Below are 21,261 nucleotides of genomic sequence, written 5' to 3'. Positions count from 1 at the left end.
AGTAAATAGAGAAAAATATCTTCTAATCATATTGTAGATTCAACATAAATTGAAGGTGTGTTAATACCAAATGGAGGACTTTGTTTTTCAGGCTAAAAAAATACCTAGAATATAGATTTCATGAATTTGAAAATTTGACCTTTCCCTGTAAATACTGAAAGGAAGTTATAAACTGAATTATAACTGCTAATGTTATTGGCTTTTCATTAGAAACCAAACATTTAGCTGACTGAAGAACAGAAATGTCAAAAATCTAGGGAAAATAATCTAGTGTTTTTCATTTTGCTCTAAATATAGTAGAACTAGCATAAAATAATCATGAGCTAGACTTCTACTCAAGAGAGACTTATGTTAATCACAAATAATACTTTATCAAAATACATTCTTCGAGTCTGTACTTTTGGGAAAGAATATTCATGAAGTTTAAAAATTCATCTTTAATGCCCATAAATATTTTAACTGATGTCCAATACTGGGATTCCATTTTAAAAGAAATCTCTCCAAGCAAAAGGCAGTAGGTCTTAGTGACTAGTACTAAAATATGTATATCAACAGAAATAGCTTCTTTGCAGCCAACACCAGAATACAAATACATTTTGAAAACAATAATACCAGGGCGGGGGGGGGGGGGGGGGTGGAGAGAAGGGGCGGGGGAGAGACAGGTACCAAATACACAGACAATGATTACTTGCAATGTGGTAAGAGGACAGAAAGATAAAAAAATTCAAAATCACAGACACTTCCACATCTCCATTTTAGCTTGTGGTTTCAGGATCAATCTATACTGACCCACATTTCAGAGATGAGCAAGAGGGAAAATTAAGTATTTTGGTTCATGTTTCTTTTGACTGCATCACCCTCCAGTACAGGTGCTAACATGGCAAGAAGAAATAGGGACTGGGGGATAATAAATATGACAGCTGGGTCATCCAAAGCACAAAACCATCAGCCACTGAGTAATCAAAAATCAAAACCCCTTTAGCCAAACTGGGTCACACATTGAATAACAGCGCCTTTGAGTTTCAATAGGAAGCAGAAACATCACGCAAATTAGAGACACATTTTAGATCAAATCCCTGGGGCACAAATATATCAAAAAGCATAAAATATAGATTGTTCAGTTTTAGGTCTAAACTTCTCCATACACAGCCAGCCACTAGACCTGTCCTAAGCCCTCTATTCAGAAGTCATTTCCACTGGGCAGTAGCAGAACTGTGTGTGATTTCTATTTGAAAAGTGGGTTGTCATCACTAATTCTTGCTATTCCTACTGAGTGATGCAATCACCAGCTTTATCTGGGTCTTCTCCATCGATTTTAATCCACTTCTTTTCTATTTCAACCTATTAGGCAAAAGCAAAAACACAAGCAGCATTAACAAATGCAACACAGCACTAGCACCCATTCTGTCCCATTTCATACATGAGGCATGCTCTGCAGCCACATCACCCTTTGGACACACACAGCCCTTCCACCCCCTCATGCTAGTTCCATAGTGAGGCACCCTCCTCTCCTTTTGGGCAACAGAGGCCCCCCTCCCCGACCCCAATCCTTTCCTCTAGGGTCAAGTCTTAAAGAGAACTAAAACTCTCCTCTCTTCTAAGTCAAGCATCGTTTTTATAAAATGTACTCAGAATATATATTGATAACACAGACCTCCGGCTAGGCATGTGATCAATTATATCCTCATATCATAGATCCAGGCTTTGGCCCACCTGAGATAACACAGACCTCTCTCGATAAGGAAGCCACCATCAGTCTCTATCCTATTACCCCATTTGATTCTCTTCCTCGAATCTGTCACTATTTGAAATTACATTATTTATTTGTTTACTAATTGTTTTTTGTTCCCCACTAGAAGGTAAGCTGCACGTGGACAAGGCAGTATCTCATTCACTCTTGTATCCCCAGCATCTAGAGCAGCACCTGGCACTTAGAAATTGCTCAATAAACACTTATTAAATGTAAGATTACATTTTGAAACCAACTACCACCCAGTGCAGATCAATTAGTAAATACTATTAAACTAGAGACTCTGTTGCATAATTTTGAGCTGCCCTTAGACACTATGTGAAACTGGCACACCCTGTGAATAGAAAACTAGGTATAGAGGAAGTCTCTGTGTGCACTTGACCCACATTTCAGTCACACAGAACACTTATATACCTAGTGTTACAGGTCAGGTTCCCCAAGATGCAAACTCTGAGATGGATAATGGTGTGCAGAAGGTCTACTGGAGAGTGCTGTTGGGGTTGATACCTGGTTGGGGAGGGGAAGGGAGGAGAAGGAAGGAAGCAGAACAGGAAGAAGGAGAAGCTGGGCTGCAAGGAGGTCACAGTAAAGGCTTCAGCTGATGCCCAGGGAGAGCCGAAGCTAGGATGACCCTGTGGAGTTACCCAAGCTGAGGCAAAGGGTCTTCACACTCCTGTATCCAGCAGTCACTGAACGAAAGCTGCCCCAGGAAGAGCGCAGGACCTGGAGCCTTCTTCAGCCAGGGCAATTCCCAGCTGCTGGGGGAACAAGTGCTTAGGTCCCCACGGGGCCGCACAGGACAGATGGTCCAAAATAAAGAAAAGTCCTGACAGACTGCTGTACGATCCAACCACCATCAAAACACCAGTTGGTGTTTATGAGTCAAAAATCAGAATGGCATTAATCATAGCTGAGATTCAAGCAACATCCTATCTAATAAAGAGGGAATATGCTAACTGACCCTCATACCATTGCAAAGATGGTGGCACCCACAGGCACAAGATGGTGGCGCCCAGTCCCCTCAGCCCCACTGGCGGCAGGTGTGTGGCATGGCTGAGCCCACCCCCAGGCAGGTCTGGCCGCTCTGCATGCCTGCCTCCCGAATCCCCCAGTCCCCTCAGTCTCCCAGCTGCCCAGGGCCTGCCCGAGGGATGACCAAACAAATGAACAAGCAGGCTGCGTGGGGCGACCAGGCCGGCAGGGGGGTTAGTGAGGGACGACCAAACGACTGAACAAGCAGGCTGCATGAAACGACCAGGCTGGCAGGGGGGGGGGGCAGTTGGAGGCAACCAGGCTGACAGGGGGGGCAGCTGGGGTGACCAGGCCAGCAATGGGGGCAGTTGGTGGCAACCAGGCCGGCAGGGGGGACAGTTAGGGGCAACCAGGCCAGCAGGGGGGGCAGTTGGTGGCAATTAGGCTGGCAGGGGGGGGCACTGAGGAGTGACTAGACTGGCAGGGGGGCATCTGGGGGCAACCAGGCCAACAGGGGGGCAGTTAGGGGCAACCAGGCAGGCAGGCAGGTGAGCGATTAGGAGCCAGCAGTCCAGGATTGTGAGAGGGATGTCTGACTGCCAGTCTAGACCAGCAGTCGGACATCCCCCGAGGGGTCCTGTATTGGAGAGGGTGCAGGCTGGGCTGAGGGGACCCCCCCCTCCCCGTGCATGAATTTCATGCACCGGGCCTCTAGTAGATTTCAAAATGATATTAGAAAGTATAAAATGCTACTCATGTGCAAGATAAAAAGAAAAATAAATTCTAAACAGAACCACCTGCTTGTTATTTACTGTTTACAATTTTTTTACTTTGGAAATATTTTCTAATTAAATGAAATATTGGTAAACAAAATCAGTGATGCATCACCATTTCAAGATACTATGAGAAATAACAAATCTGAAAGGATATATGCACCCCTATGTTCATAGCAGCACAATTTACAATAGCTAAGATTTGGAAACAGCCTAAATGCCCATCAGCAGATGAGTGGATTAAAAAACTGTGGTACGTCTACACAATGGAATACTCTGCTGCTGTAAAAAAGAAGGAATTCTTACCATTTGCAACAGCATGGATGGAACTGGAGAGTATTATGCTAAGTGAAATAAGCCAGTCAGTTAAAGAAAAATATTACATGATCTCATTCATTTATGGATAATAAAGAACATTATAAACTGATGAACAAAAATAGATAGAGGCAGAGAAGCATTGAACAGACTGCCAAACTACAGCAGGAAGGCTGGGGAGGGTTGGGGTAGGGAGCTAAGAGATCAACCGAAGGACATGTATGCATGCATATAAGCATAACCAATGGACACAAGACACTGGGGGTGTAGGGGGAAAGGGCATGTGCTGTGGGGTAGGGGAAGCTGGGGAAATGTCAATGGGGGGAAAAAGGAGACATATGTACTACCATTTGTAATACTTTAAACAATAAAATAAAATTTTAAAAAATTTTTTTAAAAAGATACTATGGGAAATATATGGCAGAGTTTATGTCTAAATCTACTAACTTTGAAGACGAGAAGAAAAGCCAGTTTAAAAACAGGTGCAAATGTATGCCACTCTTTAATTCATCTGGCCTAAGGATGCAGAAGCACTGATGGTGAACATTTAAAATTGTTGTAATAGAGTAACTTCACATTTCCCAAGGGATGCTTCACAGAATACCATTTCAGAAGATATTGATATACATTTTACATGCAGATGCCCATACAGACCAGATTCCATAATCAATAAGTTGGAGGAAACTGGGTTAAGGTTAACAAGCTTCTTTAATGCAGGTCTTCTCAGAGCCTTCATTTAACATTAATTTACAATATTGCATTCCCAAACTTATTATTTTTTCTTGGATACATGTTCCATAGAACACATATGCTTCTGAAATGTGAATTCATTTTTAATGCCCTGTTTTCCATTGATGAGAGCTGATTAAGTATGTAGCACTGTGTGCTCAGGCTCCTAACATTCGCTAGAACTGAGAAGGGACAAACTAGGCTCACTGGTGATCGTCAAGTTTCCATAGTCAAGCTCTTTTTTTAGGTTAAACACACACACACACACACACACACACACACTCACTCATACATGGTCACGTAAGAGGGCAAAGCAAATATCTAAAACCAATCATGTCACAGCTCTACAAGCCCTAAGGGGTTTGGGACGTACCTGGATGTTGTAGCAAGCTCGCTGATGAACATGTTTCTGTGGCTGCACGTCGCTCTCCACCCCCAGAGACCTGACCTCGGTCCTTGAGGCACAGGTGTCAAGCATCCCAAACTGAACAGTAGCAAATGGATACCAATCAGAGGGAATTTCTTGGTCTGATCCAAGTTCTAGTTTGTATGACAAACAATGGGGATGATCAGGACCTTGAGGAAAAAATCAAATTGTCAGTCAAAGTATTTCAATGGCCATTGAACATTTCTCTTGAATGTAAGAGGCACTCATCCCTCTCTTTAATAAGCAATTCCATTAGCACTATGGCAGTGCGAATTCCATTTGAGCAAAATACCATCAAAATTTACAATTCTGCACTAAGGGGAAATCTTCCATTTTTAAGTACTAGCTTTAAAATAAACACAACTTTATTACTGTATACATGTATATATTAACTCCTAAAAATATTTTCAGTTGAAGTATGCTGTTTCTTTAATTAAAATTAATTAATATCTTTTAATTAATATGTGTAGGATTTGTAAGATAATTAATGTGTGTAGGATTTGTAAGATAATTAATATATTTTAATTAATATGTGTAGGATTTGTAAAAAGTACTGAGGTAAATAACATGATTTTCTACAATGTGTGTAGGATTTATAAAAAAATGTGTGTAGAATTTGTAAAAAAAATAAACTTTTTTAAGTAGACTAAATGAGCTCTTATAATAATTCTTAATTTATTCATTTTCTTACTATTCTTATTGATAGCTAATGCAAAGATAAACTATCTAAATTAGGTCACATTATAAAATAATTCTGATTTTTTTAAAAAGTTAAACTTAATGAAATTGTATTACATTTCAGGAACTATTTTAGGCCAAGAATTCCTTTTTCAGTAGAACAGATTATATTTTAGTACATTAATTTCCACTCACCCTTCTTAAAGCTTTGATGAAAACAGATGTGCAGTGTAGAGATGGGCATATTGGCTTTGAATGTTTCAATCTAATATTTGTTTTCACTTAATTCAGTGTGTCATTTATTGAGCATCTACTCTACACCAGGCCAGGCTCTGTGCCAGACCTAGGGATATCAGATAAATGCAAAAATGTTTGTGTATGAGTGAGTGTGTGTGTGTGTGTGTGTGTGTGTGTGTGTGTGTGTGTGTGATAATGGAATAAAAAATATTTCCATTTAATCACTGTAGTAACAGTGATTCTGTTGCATTTTCCACAGCATCTACATATTCAATGCAGCTATCTGCCCTTAAATAAATGTATGAGGTGACAGTAATTTCAAAGCCAGATTAAATTACTGTAGCACGGACAGCTTCCGAAATAACATTTCCATCAGAATATAGCTTTAGGCACAAAAACAAGAGTTTAAAGGATTTCACTTAATTCTTAAAAGATAAATTGCCTTTCATCCCTTACAATCTGTTTCTTGTAGAGAGACTAATAGAATTCTAAGGCTGTAAAAGGCCTTGAGAAGTCATCAATCCATTAACCACCAGAGGCTCCTTAGCCACCCCCACCACTTACATGCAGGGTAGGACCACAGTGGCCTCTGAGGTGCTCTAAGCTACCCAGATCACTGCAGGCGGGTGATAACGTTATTCACACACACATACCCAGGGGAGAGTCCACAATCCATTACCGTTTGTTTCTAGTCTTCTGCCTGCAGTGCAGACACAGTAAGTTCATTTAAACTTAACTCAGGAACTCTACTGTCCTTTATGGCACACTGTGGTGAAGAACACAAACACTGGACCTCGGTTGCCCAAAGCCCAGTCCCGGCTCCGCTACTTAAAAGCTGTGTAATCCTAGACAAATTACTTGATCTCTCTGAGCTTCAGTTTCCCCATATGAAAATGGGGGTGATGGTGATGATAATAATAACATAAACCTTACAGGATTGTTATGAGGTTTAAGCAAAACAATCAGCAAACCTAGACACTAACACCATGGTATACTATAGTGGTATAGATAGAAGTGGGGGATATATATGATTACTTTGCAAAGTACTATTCGATTGTAAGTACAATATTATTATTTAAGTACTATAATTTTGCTAATGAAGTGACTGTGAATTCTACATTGTTACAGCTGAAAATTATATTGGAGATTATCTAATTAGATATTCACATTTTAAAGGGGGAAAAATTACTTTGGAATCTTCTGCAATCAGAATTACCAAAGTTGAAGACCTAGTACTCCAAAAAAATGTTAGAAACAAAACCTTTCTGCTTGCTTGACCTAAAAACTGGTAAAAGGTAAAGGAGAGCAATTGTTCCTTTAAGTTTTCTGGCATATTTTCCTTGGCTTTTAAAAACTCTAAATACTCCACAATGTTTAATAACATACTCCTCCTTTAGACTTTGATCTCCGTGAGGAGAGGTACCACGACTGTCCCCAGGACAATGTTTGGCACGTTTGTGGCTCAATGGATATTTGATGAATTTACCAAAAAAAAAAAAAAGAAAAAAAAAAGAAAAAGGAAAGAAATAAAGAATAAAAAAGGAAAATCATGTTATTTATCTCAGTACTGACCAGCAGGGGGCACTCTCGGGCTTTGGTAATTGCTATTCTCTCACCAGAACTTTCTCAGCAAAGGGAATGCAAATTACATATCTTCTTAGGTCTAGTAGATATCTGGTCCTTCTTGAAACAACACATTTCACATCTGAAACAGAACTGTTGCGAGTTGGAAGATATGAATGGAAAGAGAATGACACAAGTGGAGGAGGAGAAAAGCAACCAATGTGCTGGTGACAGAGAGCGGAGAGAAAAAGTAAAGGCAAATTGGGAAGGTAGAGATAGATACATTTGTTAATTGACCCTCACTATTCCCACTCTCCTTTCTAATTCTATGCCACCATCTGCACCTCCTTTGGCTAATTAAATTAATGTTCTCATTTGTTCTCATCTTTTCCTCTTCTTCCTTTCTCTCCCCACCCACCTGTTTCCCAACCCTCTACTCCTCCCACCGACCTCCCAACCCCACCACCAAAGCCTGTCCTCAGGGGAAAGCTCCTCTGTTCCTTTGCTGTCATTCACATCCTTGTCTGAATAAACTATCTGAGCTACCTTCCCAAGACCAACTTCTGTTGTAAAATGAAAGACCTGCCCACTGTTAAAATATTAAGCATTGACATGCCAGTAGAAGAGACATTTAAAGGGCCAGCAGCCCATCCCACCTCCCTTGAAATCACATGTAAGTGAAAATGAAGTCAATCCTGATCTCAAAATTCCACAGGAGGAAAGGCATATTTTTTTTTTAATTAGTACCTAGTAGAGTAGTTCTTATATTCTCTTTCATTTTCCATTTTAAAATATTTTTCTAACAGTGTAGATTTTTCAGAAACTAGCTTGGAAAAGGTAATGTTTTAAAGACTTTAAAAATCTGCTGTTCTCTAAACACACAATTGCTTTAAAAGTCATATAGAAAAGTAGAGATGTACTCTAAGACTCTTATTCTACGCATGGTCCGAGGGCCAACAGCATTGGTATCTCCTGAGAATAGTTATCAGGCCCCACATGTTGAATTACAGTCTGCATTTGAACAAGGTGATTCATGTACACACAGAAGTTTGAGAAGCACTGCCTTAGAAAAATATTTCCTCTTCACCCCAACCTATTTCTCTACTCCTCTCCTCCGGAGGCAAGTTGCCAGGCAAACCTTTCACTCTGCATTTCCTCCCCCACCCCCACAATGGTGAAGCCACAAGACTGGACCACAGGATCCCACCCACCTCAGAGCCACCTCCTGCCCCCAAACTCTACCTGACACACTCCATTTGCCTTTTCCCTAGGCTTCCTCTTTGCACACAGAGCTAATCTGAACAAAGCAGCTTTGATCCCAAAGGATTTGTTCAGTAAATTATCACTGGAATGCTTGTAAAATGTGTTCTGTGTGGGCCTGGTGCTATGAAAGTCTTCAAAAAGAATTCCCGAAGGCCAAGATCAAGTCCAGCCACCTCTCTGGGAAAACCCACTCTTGTAATTTTTCTTTGTGAGCTCAACTGCTAGTACAAACAGGTACAAGGGTAATAACAGAGCTCTATAGACACAGGGATAGACAGCGCAGGGAGGGATGTTCTCTGCCTAGGGTACCATAATATGTTCCACCGGTCGGTAGTTCTCAACACTAGCTGCCTGGGAGAGCCTTTTATCAGCGCCCATACCTGGGCCTCCCCCGACCAGAGAGTCATGGTTGGGATAGAGCCTAAATATGGGTGTGATGTTTTTAAAGCTCTGATTCTATGGTCTCTGACAAGCAGGCAGGGCTGGGAAACAGATTTTAAAAGGAAGAGTGATCCTCAGCTATCAGCTAATGGCACCACTGTCCACCTATTCCCCAAAGCCAGAGATCCTGGCCTCCTCCTATCCTCTCCCTCCCCCCGACCCCCAGGCCCACAGGTAACCTGTCATTGTTTTGGGGGCACCTCTTCTGAATTTCCTCACCCATCCCTCACATTCCCAGTGAAAGGCCCAGAGGAAAACGCAAGGAAGAAGAAATGTAAGAAAATGAAAGTGCTCAGTTATACTCATGGATGGAGATCTTTAAAGATTAATTAGGAAATCTAATGTCAAGAAGTCAACTACAAGTTTTCCCTGTATGCCACCATGTACAACTAAACCCTAGCCTAGGCTAATAATAATATATATATATAAAGTTAAACTTATCTGGCAGAAACAGGCACAAAAGAATGAAATAAGCCGGCTGTTTAACTAAATGTTCCATCTTCCACCCAGCAATGTATAAGCATGTCCTCAGCTGACCCAAGTTACCATCTGTCCCAGCCTCATTTCAATCTAAGCAGGGTGAAAACATTGAAGCTGTTTCACATGCAAATCAACTTGAGGTGTTGAATATTTACTTGAATGTTTATCAGGAAGCCGATCTATCTTCCATACCACGGCCCGGTAGGCACTCTCATATTTTGCTGACCCCACAGTGACCTGTATGACAGGTTCAGATTCGGGTTCATGTAAACTCCCCAAACATGCCCGGCGGTTCATTTTGGCTTTCAGGGACTTCTGCCTCTGGAGGTTCATGGTCCAGAGAGCCTTGATCCACTGCGATGGGACAGGAAAGTGTATCATTACGTTGTCACAGGACCTCAAGGAACTGGCATGGGATGATTTCTGAAGCAATGGGGTCATGTTGACAAAGGCCTGAAGCTCCACATATGCCCCCTGGACAACCACTACAGACTTCAGGGAAAAGGGAAGGTCTTCCCCGTTATACAACGTCTTGAAACGCATCAGCTCAAACCGGCAGGCATCCAGAGGTACAAACTTAATGATTCGTGATTGCTCAAATTCTTGTGCTTTCACACACTTATGAAAATGATATTCCAGAATATCAATCCCCTTCTTTTCTGGGTCTGTTTCAAAATAGTGTTCATTTCGCTTCTGCAGCTCAAGATCATTTAATGTTAAGAAGCATTCCGAGTTCCCATTCACAAAGCAGAGGCAACAGATCTGAGTTATCACAGCACTTTCGACCAATTTCCCTTCTTCTTTAGTGATTTTACCCCAAAAGTTGTCCACAATTTCAAGGGAAATTTCTTGTTCCTCATAGTTCTTTTTTGGTTTTGGAACAGCTGGCAGCTTCATCAGCTCCTCCTCCACAGTAGTCAGAAAGTCGAGGAAGTCATGGTACTCTGTGGATCCCAACTTTAGCATCTGCTCTATGTCTGGCTCATGAACTACTTCCGTCTTAGAATGGTACTTTCTTTTTTCTGTGTAAGACACATGTTCAATCTTCACAGTATGGATTTTTCCCGCCACAGTGAAGTTCTCAAGTTTGGGTTCAGAAAGCCTACACTGTGAATCAAGCTGTAACTCTTTAAATGGTTTTTCTAACCCCTTCTCATAATACATTTGCAAAATTCCTCCAGGTAAGACTTTTAAAAAAATTGGTCCCCACTGACGGGAAGACATCATGTTCTTCTTCTCAGGAATTCTCAGCATGAAAGACCATCCGGGTTTGGGCTGACTCCTGAAGAGGGTGTGGGGGACAAAGGAAGAGCCTGTATCTTCAGCATACAGACACTGCATAGACAAGCTTCCAAATGAGTCTTGGTCCTCAACCGATTGGAGATGTTCAAGCTTCTTACAGATGTAGTTGAGTGAACACTGATTTAAGCTTTTTTGATCAATGGGCATTTCTTTGTCTCTTGATGGGAATCCCTTTTTGCTTCCTGGAGGGTCAAAGGTGAACTGGGAAGCACTGCCTTCTTCTTTCCAAAATGGACTTGAAAAGGCACAGTCCTCCTGAAAATACTGAAACTGAAGAGCATCACTTTGGAACCCCAGGCTTTCAGCCTGTGGAGGACTAACTTCATCTGGAAGACCCACTTTGGGAGCTGGAGGTGTGCATGAGTGATCTTTGGGTAAGGAAGCATGGGGTACACAGGTTGGTTTAGTAGACAATAAGGAAGAATCTGCTGCAGGTGTTGTGAGTGGGTTGTTTGAAGATAATTCTGGAATAGGATAAAGCACATGAGTCCCTGCTTTGGGGATGCCAGGAATTCCTGGGAAGTCTTTGGTAGGTGTAGAAAGAGGAGAGTTACTTGGAGGTCCTGGACTGAAGTAGAAGTCTATGATGGGAGAGGGAAGGGGGGTACTATTGGTGGAGGAAGACCCACTGGAAAATTCCTTAGGAGTGGAAAGGTTCAGCTTAAGTCCATTTGGCCTACAGATGCCTTGATTCTCTGGACGGAAATTTTTTGACTTTTGAGAAGATTGAAATGTAGGGTCATCATCAAATGTGACCCAGTTGCCTGGGTTTGTAGAACACATCTTTAAAATCAGATTGTGATCTTGTCAACGATTCAGATGTGTTGTCTCTGTTAAAGGAGAAAAAGAAAAGAAGAATAAAATGAGGGGAAAATTTCAATTTACTAAAGGTCTTTAGTTCTGAGAAATACTTTGATTTAAAAGCATCCGGATTTACAGATTAACGAAGTTCAAAGAAGTGCTTAAAATCTATAACATTTTTGATGGCTAAATGGATTTAAAAATACAATATCTAACCATATGCTGTGACAAGAGACTCATTTTAGATTTAAGCACACACATAGGCTGAAAGCGAAAGGATAAAAAATGATATTCTATGCAAACAGAAATCTAAAGAGAGCAGGGGGTAGCCATACCATCAGAAAAAAATAAGTTTAAGTCAAAAACTGTCACAAGAGATAGAGAAGGACGTTATGTAATGATAAAGGGGTCAACTCACCAGAAAGCTAGAATGATTACAAGTATATATAACTCAACACTAGCATACCCTAATGTATGAAGCAAACATTAAAAAACTAAATGGAGAAATAGACAGGGACACAATAATAGTAGGGTATTTCAATATCCCACTTTCAATAATGGATAGGACATTCAGACAGAAGATCAATAAGGAAACGGAGGACTAGAATAACACTATAGATCAAGTGGATATACAGGACATATACAAAACATTCTACATAACAACAGTAAAACACACATTCTTCTCAAGCACACACAGAACATTCTCTAGGATAGATCACAGGTTAGGTCACAAAACAAGTCTCAACTTAAGATTGAAATCACACAGGTATCTTTTCCACCACAAAAGAAGAAACTGGAAATCAATAGCAGAAGGAAAACTAAAAAATTCACAAATATGTAGAAATTAAACAATACACAATGGGTCAAAGAAGAAATAAAAAACAAAATTAGAAAATATCTTGAGACAAAAATTAAAACACAACATACCAAAACTTACGGTATACAGCAAAAGTGGTGCTAAGAGGGGAGTTTATGCTGGTAAATGCCTACATTTTTTTAAAAGATCTCAAATAAACAGCCTAACTTTATAGCTCAAAGAACTAAAAAACAAACAAGAACTAAGCCCTAAGTTAGCAGGAAGGAACGAATAAAGATTAGAGCAGAAGTAAATGATATAGGCAATAGAAAATAGAACAAATATCAACAAAACTACGAGTCACATTTTTTTAAAATAAACAAAACTGACAAATTTTAGCTGGACTAAGGGGGAAATACTTAAATAAAATCAAAAATGAAAGAGGAGACATTACAACTAATGTCACAGAAAAAAATTTTTTTAATTTATTAGAAGAGACTATGTGAATAATTATGGGCCAACAAATTGATTAACCCAGAAGAAATGGATAAATTCCTAGAAACATAATGTCTACCAAAATCCAATCATAAATAAATAGGAAATCTGAACTGACCTATACCTATAATTAGTGAGAAGACTGAATTTTTAAGTGGTAGAGTATTGTTACCTATATGCACATTGTTGTACAACAGATCTCTCGAACTTTTTCTATTGGCATGGCTAAAATTCCATCCCCATTGAACAGCAATACCCCTTTCCCTCTCCTCCCAGCCCCTGGTAACCATCATTCTACTCTCTGCTTCTATAAATTTGTCTACATCGTACACTGCTTAACAATGGGGATACATGCTGAGAAATTTGCCATTAGGCAGTTTCATTGTTTTGTGAACATCATAGATTGTATTTACACAAACTTAGATGGTATAGCCTACTATACACCTAGGCTATATGGTAGAGCCTATTGCTCCTAGGCTACAAGTCTGTATGGCATGTTAGTAACAAAGCAACATGAGATTAAATCAAGCACAAGAGAAAATGGTGCAATCAAGAGTTGTGGTAAACATGAGAGGTATGAGGCTGCTGCTGGAATAACACGGGGTACTGTTTTACAATGAAAACTTTAAGAATTGTTTTCATTCACTGCAACATTTTTGAATCACTTCAAAAAGTCTTTATTTGAATAACTGTTATGTAGCCAGACCCTGTTAGTGCTCTAGAAAATACAGGAGGAAGAGATAAAACCCAATTAATAATGAACTTATAACCCTCTGACAGCCCCAAAATATGTGATGTTTACACTTTAGAAGCATTTTCAAATTCATGGCCTCATTTATGAAAACAATCCTGAGAGATGTATATCGTTATTCCCATTTCATAGCAGAGATTACTTGGATTGAGTCATTGCCTAAAATCATCCAACTGATTAAAAGGCAAATCTAAGATTTTTTAAAATAACAGTTTTATTGACATACAACTCATATATAAAATTCACCCTTTAAAAAAAAGAAAAGACAATTCAGTGGTATTTAGTACATTCACAGAATTGTGCATCACCACTATCAAAGCCCAGAACATTTTTATCACGCCCCTCCCAAATAAACCCTGCACCTACTCAGTCACTCCTCATTTTCTTCCTCTCCCAGGTCCTGGAAACCACTGATCTACTTTACTTTTCTGAATTTGCCTACTATAGACATCTCATATAAATAGAATCTCTACAACATATGGCCTTTTGTGTCTGGCTTCTTTCACTTAGCATAATGTTTTTAAAGCTCATCCATGTAGTATCACGTATCAATCAGTACTTCAGTCCTTTTTGTGGCTGAATAATATTTCATTGTGAGGATATCCCATATTTTGTTCACTGGTTGATGGACATTTGGTTTGTTTCTATATTTTGTCTATTATAATACTGCTAGGAGCATTTGTGTGTAAGTTTTTTATGTAATCACTATAGGCCCGGTGCATGAAATTCGTGCACAGGGGAGGGGGGTTGTCCCTCTGCCCAGCCTGCACCCTCTCCAATTTGGGACCCCTTGAGGGATGTCTGACTGCCCAGTGGGATCAGGCCTAAATGGGCAGTCGGACATCCCTCTCACAATCCAGGACTGCTAGCTCCCAACTACTCACCTGCCTGCCTCCCAACTACTCACCTGACTGCTAGCTCCCAACTACTCACCTGCCTGCCTGCCTGATCACCCCCTAACCACTCCCCTGCTGGCCCAGTCACCCCTAACTGCCCTCTCTTGCCAACCTGGTTGCCCCCAACTGCCTTCCTCTGCTGGCCCGGTCACCCCTAACTACCCTCTCTTGCCAGCCTGGTAAAAAAGTAAAAACCAAGAGAAGAAATCAAACAGCTCCTAATTGCCTTCCCCTGCTGGCCTGGTCACCCCTAACTTGCCTCCTTTGCCAGCCTGGTCACCCCTAACTGCCCTCCCCTACAGGCCTGGTCACCCCTAACTGTCCTCCCTTGCTGGTCTGGTCCCCCACAACTGCCCTCCCCTGCAGGCCTGGGTCCCCCCCCCAACAGCCCTCCCCTGTGGGCCCTGTCACCCCTAACTGCCCTCCCCTGCTGGTCTGCTCCCTCTCAACTGCCCTCCCATGCAGGCCTGGTCCCTCCCAACTGTCCTCCCCTGCTAGCCTGATCACCCACAACTACCCTCCCCTGCTGGCCTGATCGCCCACAACTGCCCGCCCCCCTGTGCTGGCCATCTTGTGTTGGCCATCTTGTGTCCACATGGGGGTGGCCATCTTTGACCACATGGGGGCAGCCATCTTGTGTGTTGGAGTGATGGTCAATTTGCATATTACTTCTTTATTATATAGGATTTATCTCGGGTATATACCTAGCTTGAAAAGAACCTGAATTTGAACACAGGGCACTTCATGCAAATCTAACACGACATAAATTATTGAAAATATTCTAATGACATCAGAGGTGAAGAGCTGTATGGAACACAGTACAGACCCGGGGGGTGGGTATAACCCAAACACTGGGCATTGCTCTGCCACTCATTCCGGATATTCAGTGATTAGACTAGAATCAGCTCTGAGTTTCTTTCCAATTCTAATACAACTCTATTGTAGTTGACATCCAGTTGAATTTTTTTTCAAAAGCAGAAATTGTGTTACCACTGGGATTTTTGACCAAACTTCCAAACTGACAGAAAGTAAAATTCCATAAGATCTACTAGTGTGAAAACTCAAAAACTGCTGGAATAAAGGCCATGAGAAAGGCATATTTTTCTCCCTCCCGCCCGCCTTCTTGCCTCCCCTTGTGGAAAATGAAGTCTCAACCAATGCAATCACTCAAGCTCGGAAAAGAGCCAACACAAAGGAAGAGAGAGGGCCTGGGGCTCAGCTGAGGACAGGGCTCGCTCAGTGTTGTCATTTGCTAAGTCCGCACATTCCTAAAGGCACAAAAACACACAGTGAAGCGGCAGCCCAGGCCAGCTGGCTCTCTGGAGGGCATTTCACTGTCACTGCCCTTGGGCTGGAGTTGCCAGCAAGCAAGTTCCCTTTGGGGCAGGAAGAGCAGTGTTTCAAGGGACTCCGCCAGGAACCTCAGAGGCAGGAAATCAGCAGCAATATTTATCGACCTATCCCATCTCACCCTCTTCAGAAGGAATCCAGCCAAAATACTTCTTCAGATAGGGTGGAATATCATATAAATATTTGCTTTAGTCTGGTTTATTAAAAGAAAGAAAAAAGTAAAAACCAAGAGAAGAAATCATTCAGCTTCAGGCTGCCTCCTATTCTGATCTATCTCGAACGTTTTGCCTCATCCGTTTCTCATGGGTAGCTTCAAAATTTGGAACAGTGATATTGGTTTCTTTAGATTCGTGCTTATTATGGGGAAAAAATGATTTCCATAAACCAGATAGAAAAATCAATCCCATTACTTTCTAAGTGACCCCTGAACTTTGGAAAGCACACCTTGCAAAACATCTCCTTCCTTGAGTACAAAAATCTATGCAAACCATACTCTTCCCCCTGTGCAAGACTGTTCCATAGGAGGCACTCAGCAAATGTAATGTGAGTTAAATGCAACCAAACAGAATTCTGTATGATGCCAAATAGAGCCCAAATCTTTGTCCCTGTTTAAATGGCAGGGCTTAGATGCTGCTCTGGAGTGAGTGGCTAAGACTCCAGCTCCAAGGTCAAAGGCAGGTTTGTTTCCTGCTGTGCTCCTCATTCTCCTCTTCTCTATCCCTCTTGCTGCCCTTCATTATCAATCCTTTTTATACTCATTTCCATTTCTCTCCTTTTACCCCTTCCCTCTCTATGGCCTCATCTTTCTTGTCTAGTCTCAAAGCAGCAACCAGTCAGCTTTCCCAAAGTCAACAACTAGAATCGATTCTATTTGCGCTTTCCTTCTCTTTCCTTCCCTCCTAACCCATCCCCACCTGCAACAGGGAAGGGAGCCACATCAGAATCTAGAGGTATAGAATGTGTCTTCTTTTAGTCATCTGCAAATTCACCCCATCTACTTCAAGACATAGATTTTAAAAGCATTCGAGCAGTAGCATCCATTTAACCTCAGGGTTTTTTCTTGGGTTTTTTTCTGCACTGCAAATTGGGTAGACTCTAAATATGCATCTGTGCCTCCCAGAGGGCCCCGAGCCCTACCATTTACAGAGCCCTTTCACGGACAACATCTCGTTTAAATTTTATGACAATCCAGGGTGGACCACAGCATTTAAGAGCCTTCTCCAAAGTCCAGGATCCAATGAGTGCAGAGCTGGGAACCCCGGGCTCCTAGCACCAAGTCCCCAGCTGCCTTCCTCTGAAGCAAAGATTCCTCTGGTTCAACTCCCTGGCTTTTTCCTTGGATGTGGATGCCACCCCACCCTGTTTTCAGTCGATCTGGATTATCCTGCGAACTTGTAGAAGACAATTCCAGACGAAATTCAGAGACAGGGCAAGACACTAAGACTGAATGAGGGGTATAGAAAAGGAAAATGTACTATGGTAGAAATTTCTAGAAATCAATTTCTGAGGTTTGAAAGTTTCTAGGGGAGTGTTTGCTTCCTCTTAAGACTATTGGACATCCTTTTTGTCTTCCTATTTTCAAAGCAGCATCAGAATACATTGAACTCAAGATTAAACTGAAAGTAAATGCACATGCCTCCTCGCACTGGGAATAACAAGGATCTAGGCAGACCAGGGTTTTCAACTTCTTACCCCAACACATGTGACAGATGGCATTTTGTTGGGGTTTTTTAATATGTATTTTTATTGATTTCAGAGAGGAAGGGAGAGGGAGAGATAGAAACATCAACAATGAGAGACTCTTTGATCAGCTGCCTCTTGCACGCCCCACACTGGGGATGGAGCCCACAACCCAGGCATGTGCCCTGACTGAAAATCGAACTGTAACTTCCTGGTTCATGGGTCAATGCTCAACCACTGAGCCACACTGGCCCATCCAGATGGCATTCTGAAGCTTAGCACATTCTCTTGGATGTACCCAGAATTTTACAACCCCTAAAACATTTAGGGAAGCCTTAAAATAATAATTACTTCCTATGCTGAATGTTGGATAAGCAAAGGAGGGGCCCAGGCCACAACTAATGAGAAAGGCTGCGCTTACATACAATTCCTGCATTCCACCCCTTTCTTCCACTTAAGAGATCATACGGGAATTCTTAAAAAACATTATGGAAATTATAATAAATGTATCCTAAATTGTCTTAAAAATGAAATCTTTCACAAATAGCAACATCTTAAATATTAATAATACTGCAAATTACTTGCAATAAGCCTTATGAATAAGTTGCAAAAAGTATGAAAAAGTGGTCTCACCAAAAACAACTGAAAAAAATTTTCATGTTATTGTAGGAAAAAATCCATATCATCCTTGAAAGTCAGAGTGAAGCTTTTCCAGAAAGGGATCATGTCTCATTCATTAGATCATTTTCCACAAATGTCTGACACAAGTGTGCAGCGCAATACAATTTTGATTGAATCATTTTAAATGGCCTATTAGGTACTCCATAAAGTAAATCTCTATACTGCCCTCTCCAGTTCAAAGAATCGCTGAATTTTAGAGTTGGGCAGAAACTGGAGGTGTTCTGTTCAATTAACCACACCAACAAACATTTATCAAGCGCTCTGTGCTCATGGTATGCTAAGTGCTTGACCTCATTTAACCCTCACAACCACATCAGGTAATGATATCATCATTTTGTAGAAGAGGAAAAGAAGGCTCAGAGAGGTTAAGCTACTTGCCGGAAGTCACCCATCCCAGGTAGGTAGGCCTGCACTGTGACCAGGAATGTTTGATGCCGTCACCCCCAAAGGTCCCAAGAGATCTGATGCCTGACTGTGCCCGTGTCCTAACTGCCACTTCCAAATACTTTCCACCATTCCACCCTTCACCAAGGAGAAAGCTCCGGGGTAGAAGCCACCATTTCCTGGAGCCAGGAACTCTCTAAACTGGAAGGATTCTGTTCTCGCCTGCGAAGACCCTACTTCTCCATAAAGCCCACCACATGTATCTGCTGCTTGGACACCCCAGGCTTGGGAAAGGCAGACTCTGAGACAGTTTTCCCCAGGATGGCTCAAGAACAACAACGGCTCATTATCAATGTGGGTCAATTCTGAGACAGGCTTTTGTCACTCAGCCTGCCCTATTTCCTGTCCCTTCCTGTCTGCATCAACTGGACAGCCCACCCTTAGTGATGAACAGTTCTTCAGACTTGCTGCCCAACAAATGCATTGATGTGCCACCTGCTCTTCGAGTGGCAATCTTGGCAGCCTAATTCCCCAAACTCTGTGTAACTCCCTGCATTGTCCTTCCTCCCAGGCCAACTCTCAACCCCCTCCATCCTCAGTTGTCCACTTCTGCTGTTCTTTGCAGCTTCCCTTTGCTTTTCTCCAGAAACCATTCAAAGGAAGTATAAACGTGAAGTTCTACCTTACCCTGCAGATTGTCCAAATTGAATTCGATGCACTTGGTTGTTGAATCGGCATTCCAGATTATCTGCATCTGACGACTATGTCCCCACCTCAGCGTGTTACCTGTGGATGACCCCAGGGTCCGGCTTCTCTGTATCTGCCAGGCGCTGGGGGAGACTGATGCTAAAGGGGTGTTCAGCAGAGAGAGCTCAGGGAAGCGTCACCACCCCCAGCAGGAGCCTCCTGACATCGGCCCCACCAGGGCTGTCATTGTTGGGCTGACTCCTACACAAGCGTCATGAACACAGCTGGACCCCAGCAACGCCCTCGCCTTTGCAGAGGGCTGAATTTAGTCCTTTATGCCTGTGACTTCGTTGCTCTATAACAATGCTGCACAATCTAGAGAAAGAATGTCTTCATGTCAGTATCTGTGTGGTTTCTCCCACTCCCCCCAGTGCTGGACCCCTCAACTGCCGCACAGAAACGAGCCTGGAGCTGCATGTGCAAGGCCTCCCTGTTGTTTGGTATGGTTAGAGGTCTGCAAAAGTTACCCCCCTGGTCCTTCTGCGATGTGCAGCCTGGAAACAAACCCAAAGTCAGGGAAAGCCCAGGGTGCACAATGCGTCCATGAAGACGTTCCTTAAAGGTTTGCTATGAAGATATTTAAAATACCATTCCTATACATTTGGTCTCATTTAAAGGGGAAACTAAAAGTTTGAAACAGAAAGGAATCATAAGACAACACAAAACCCTAAGAAAAAAAGTAAAATGAAAACGCTTGCGGAGTTCTTACCTTAGCTCACAGGAGAAGGGCCCACTACATGCACTGGAAGTATTATTAACACATATGTTCTGCAGTCCATACAGTTAATCACAAACATGTGTGGTATTTAGTTCAGCTCTGTGACAGGAAATACCATTTGTAAAATATTAAACCACGGCAAAACCTGTCCATGCCTTCAAATATCATCTGTGCTGCTTCTAGCTGAGCTCCCCAGCCCCACTCCTCCCCTGGGGCACTTAACCTCCACTTTTCCAGGATGAATTTCGTTCCCAGCTATTATTTTAACCTTGTTCTAATAATCTGCTCATTTCCTAAATTTAGAGAGTAGTAGAGACAGATACCAACTCGAACTGGCTAGTCCCAGGAGACAGTCTTTACATGAACAAAGAAGAAATTTAAGGCCAGGCAGGTATTCTGACTTCAGAATGTTATTCTTCTTACCATGACAGCTTTTTGTGTGGTGTTTTTGTTTTTTTGTTTTGTTTTGTTTTTTTCAGCTAAGCAAGTAAGAATGTATTGGCCACAGCAAAAGCACACTTAGGTGGGATGTTTCTGAAAGCTGGGGACAGTGAAACAAGGAAGGGCTTAGCATAGAAGAAGCAACAAGAGAGCCTAGGCTGGGCTGCTTTAGCTCCCTGGGGAGTCAGAGAAAAAGGGGGCCTTGGAGACAGGGTCAGGGGATTAGTCCAGGAGGAGTTGCCGCCGCCCATTGCTCTCCTGGTTGCAAATCTCCTGGGTCCCTTGGAGTTTAGAGGTGGCGTGCCTGAGGGGGGAGGGAATGGCATGGGCGTTCTCTCTGGGGGAGAGTGCACCACCATGACAGTTGTTGTTGTTTTTTAAGTATATTTTTATTGATTTCAGAGAGGAAGGGAGAGGGAGAGAGGTAGAAACATCAATGATGAGAGAGAATCATTGATTGGCTGCCTCCTGCACAACCCTCACTGGGGATAGAGCCTGCAACCCGGGCATGTGCCCTGACCAGGAATTGAACCACAACCTCCTGGTTCATAAGTCAACGCTGAACCATTGAGGCAGGCTGGCTGAGCACCA

General features: G+C 42.1%; 1 protein-coding gene across 2 annotated transcripts in view; it reads right to left on the bottom strand.

The window, feature by feature from the left end:
* Nucleotides 1–627: 627 nt before the first annotated feature.
* Nucleotides 628–21,261, bottom strand: part of STON1 (stonin 1) — a 44,138-nt gene continuing 23,504 nt past the window's right edge. Inside the window, exons 2-5 of one of the 2 annotated variants that reach the window (XM_054727951.1) lie at nt 9,784–11,760; nt 4,913–5,115; nt 2,165–2,257; nt 1,283–1,341 (exon numbers count right to left, since the gene is read on the bottom strand). In XM_054727951.1, the coding sequence (XP_054583926.1) occupies nt 2,171–2,257; nt 4,913–5,115; nt 9,784–11,713 (2,220 nt within the window). In that variant the 5' untranslated portion in view covers nt 11,714–11,760 and the 3' untranslated portion in view covers nt 1,283–1,341; nt 2,165–2,170. Of the gene's footprint in view, nt 1,342–2,164; nt 2,258–4,912; nt 5,116–9,783; nt 11,761–21,261 lie in introns of both variants that reach the window. The other variant, XM_008162151.3, reaches the window with a different exon arrangement.

The sequence above is a fragment of the Eptesicus fuscus genome, chromosome 16, assembly GCF_027574615.1.
Source record: "Eptesicus fuscus isolate TK198812 chromosome 16, DD_ASM_mEF_20220401, whole genome shotgun sequence".
Classification (NCBI taxonomy): Eukaryota; Metazoa; Chordata; class Mammalia; order Chiroptera; family Vespertilionidae; genus Eptesicus; species Eptesicus fuscus.
Note: the sequence above shows the minus strand (reverse complement) of the source record. Positions and strands in the feature narration are given on the sequence as shown.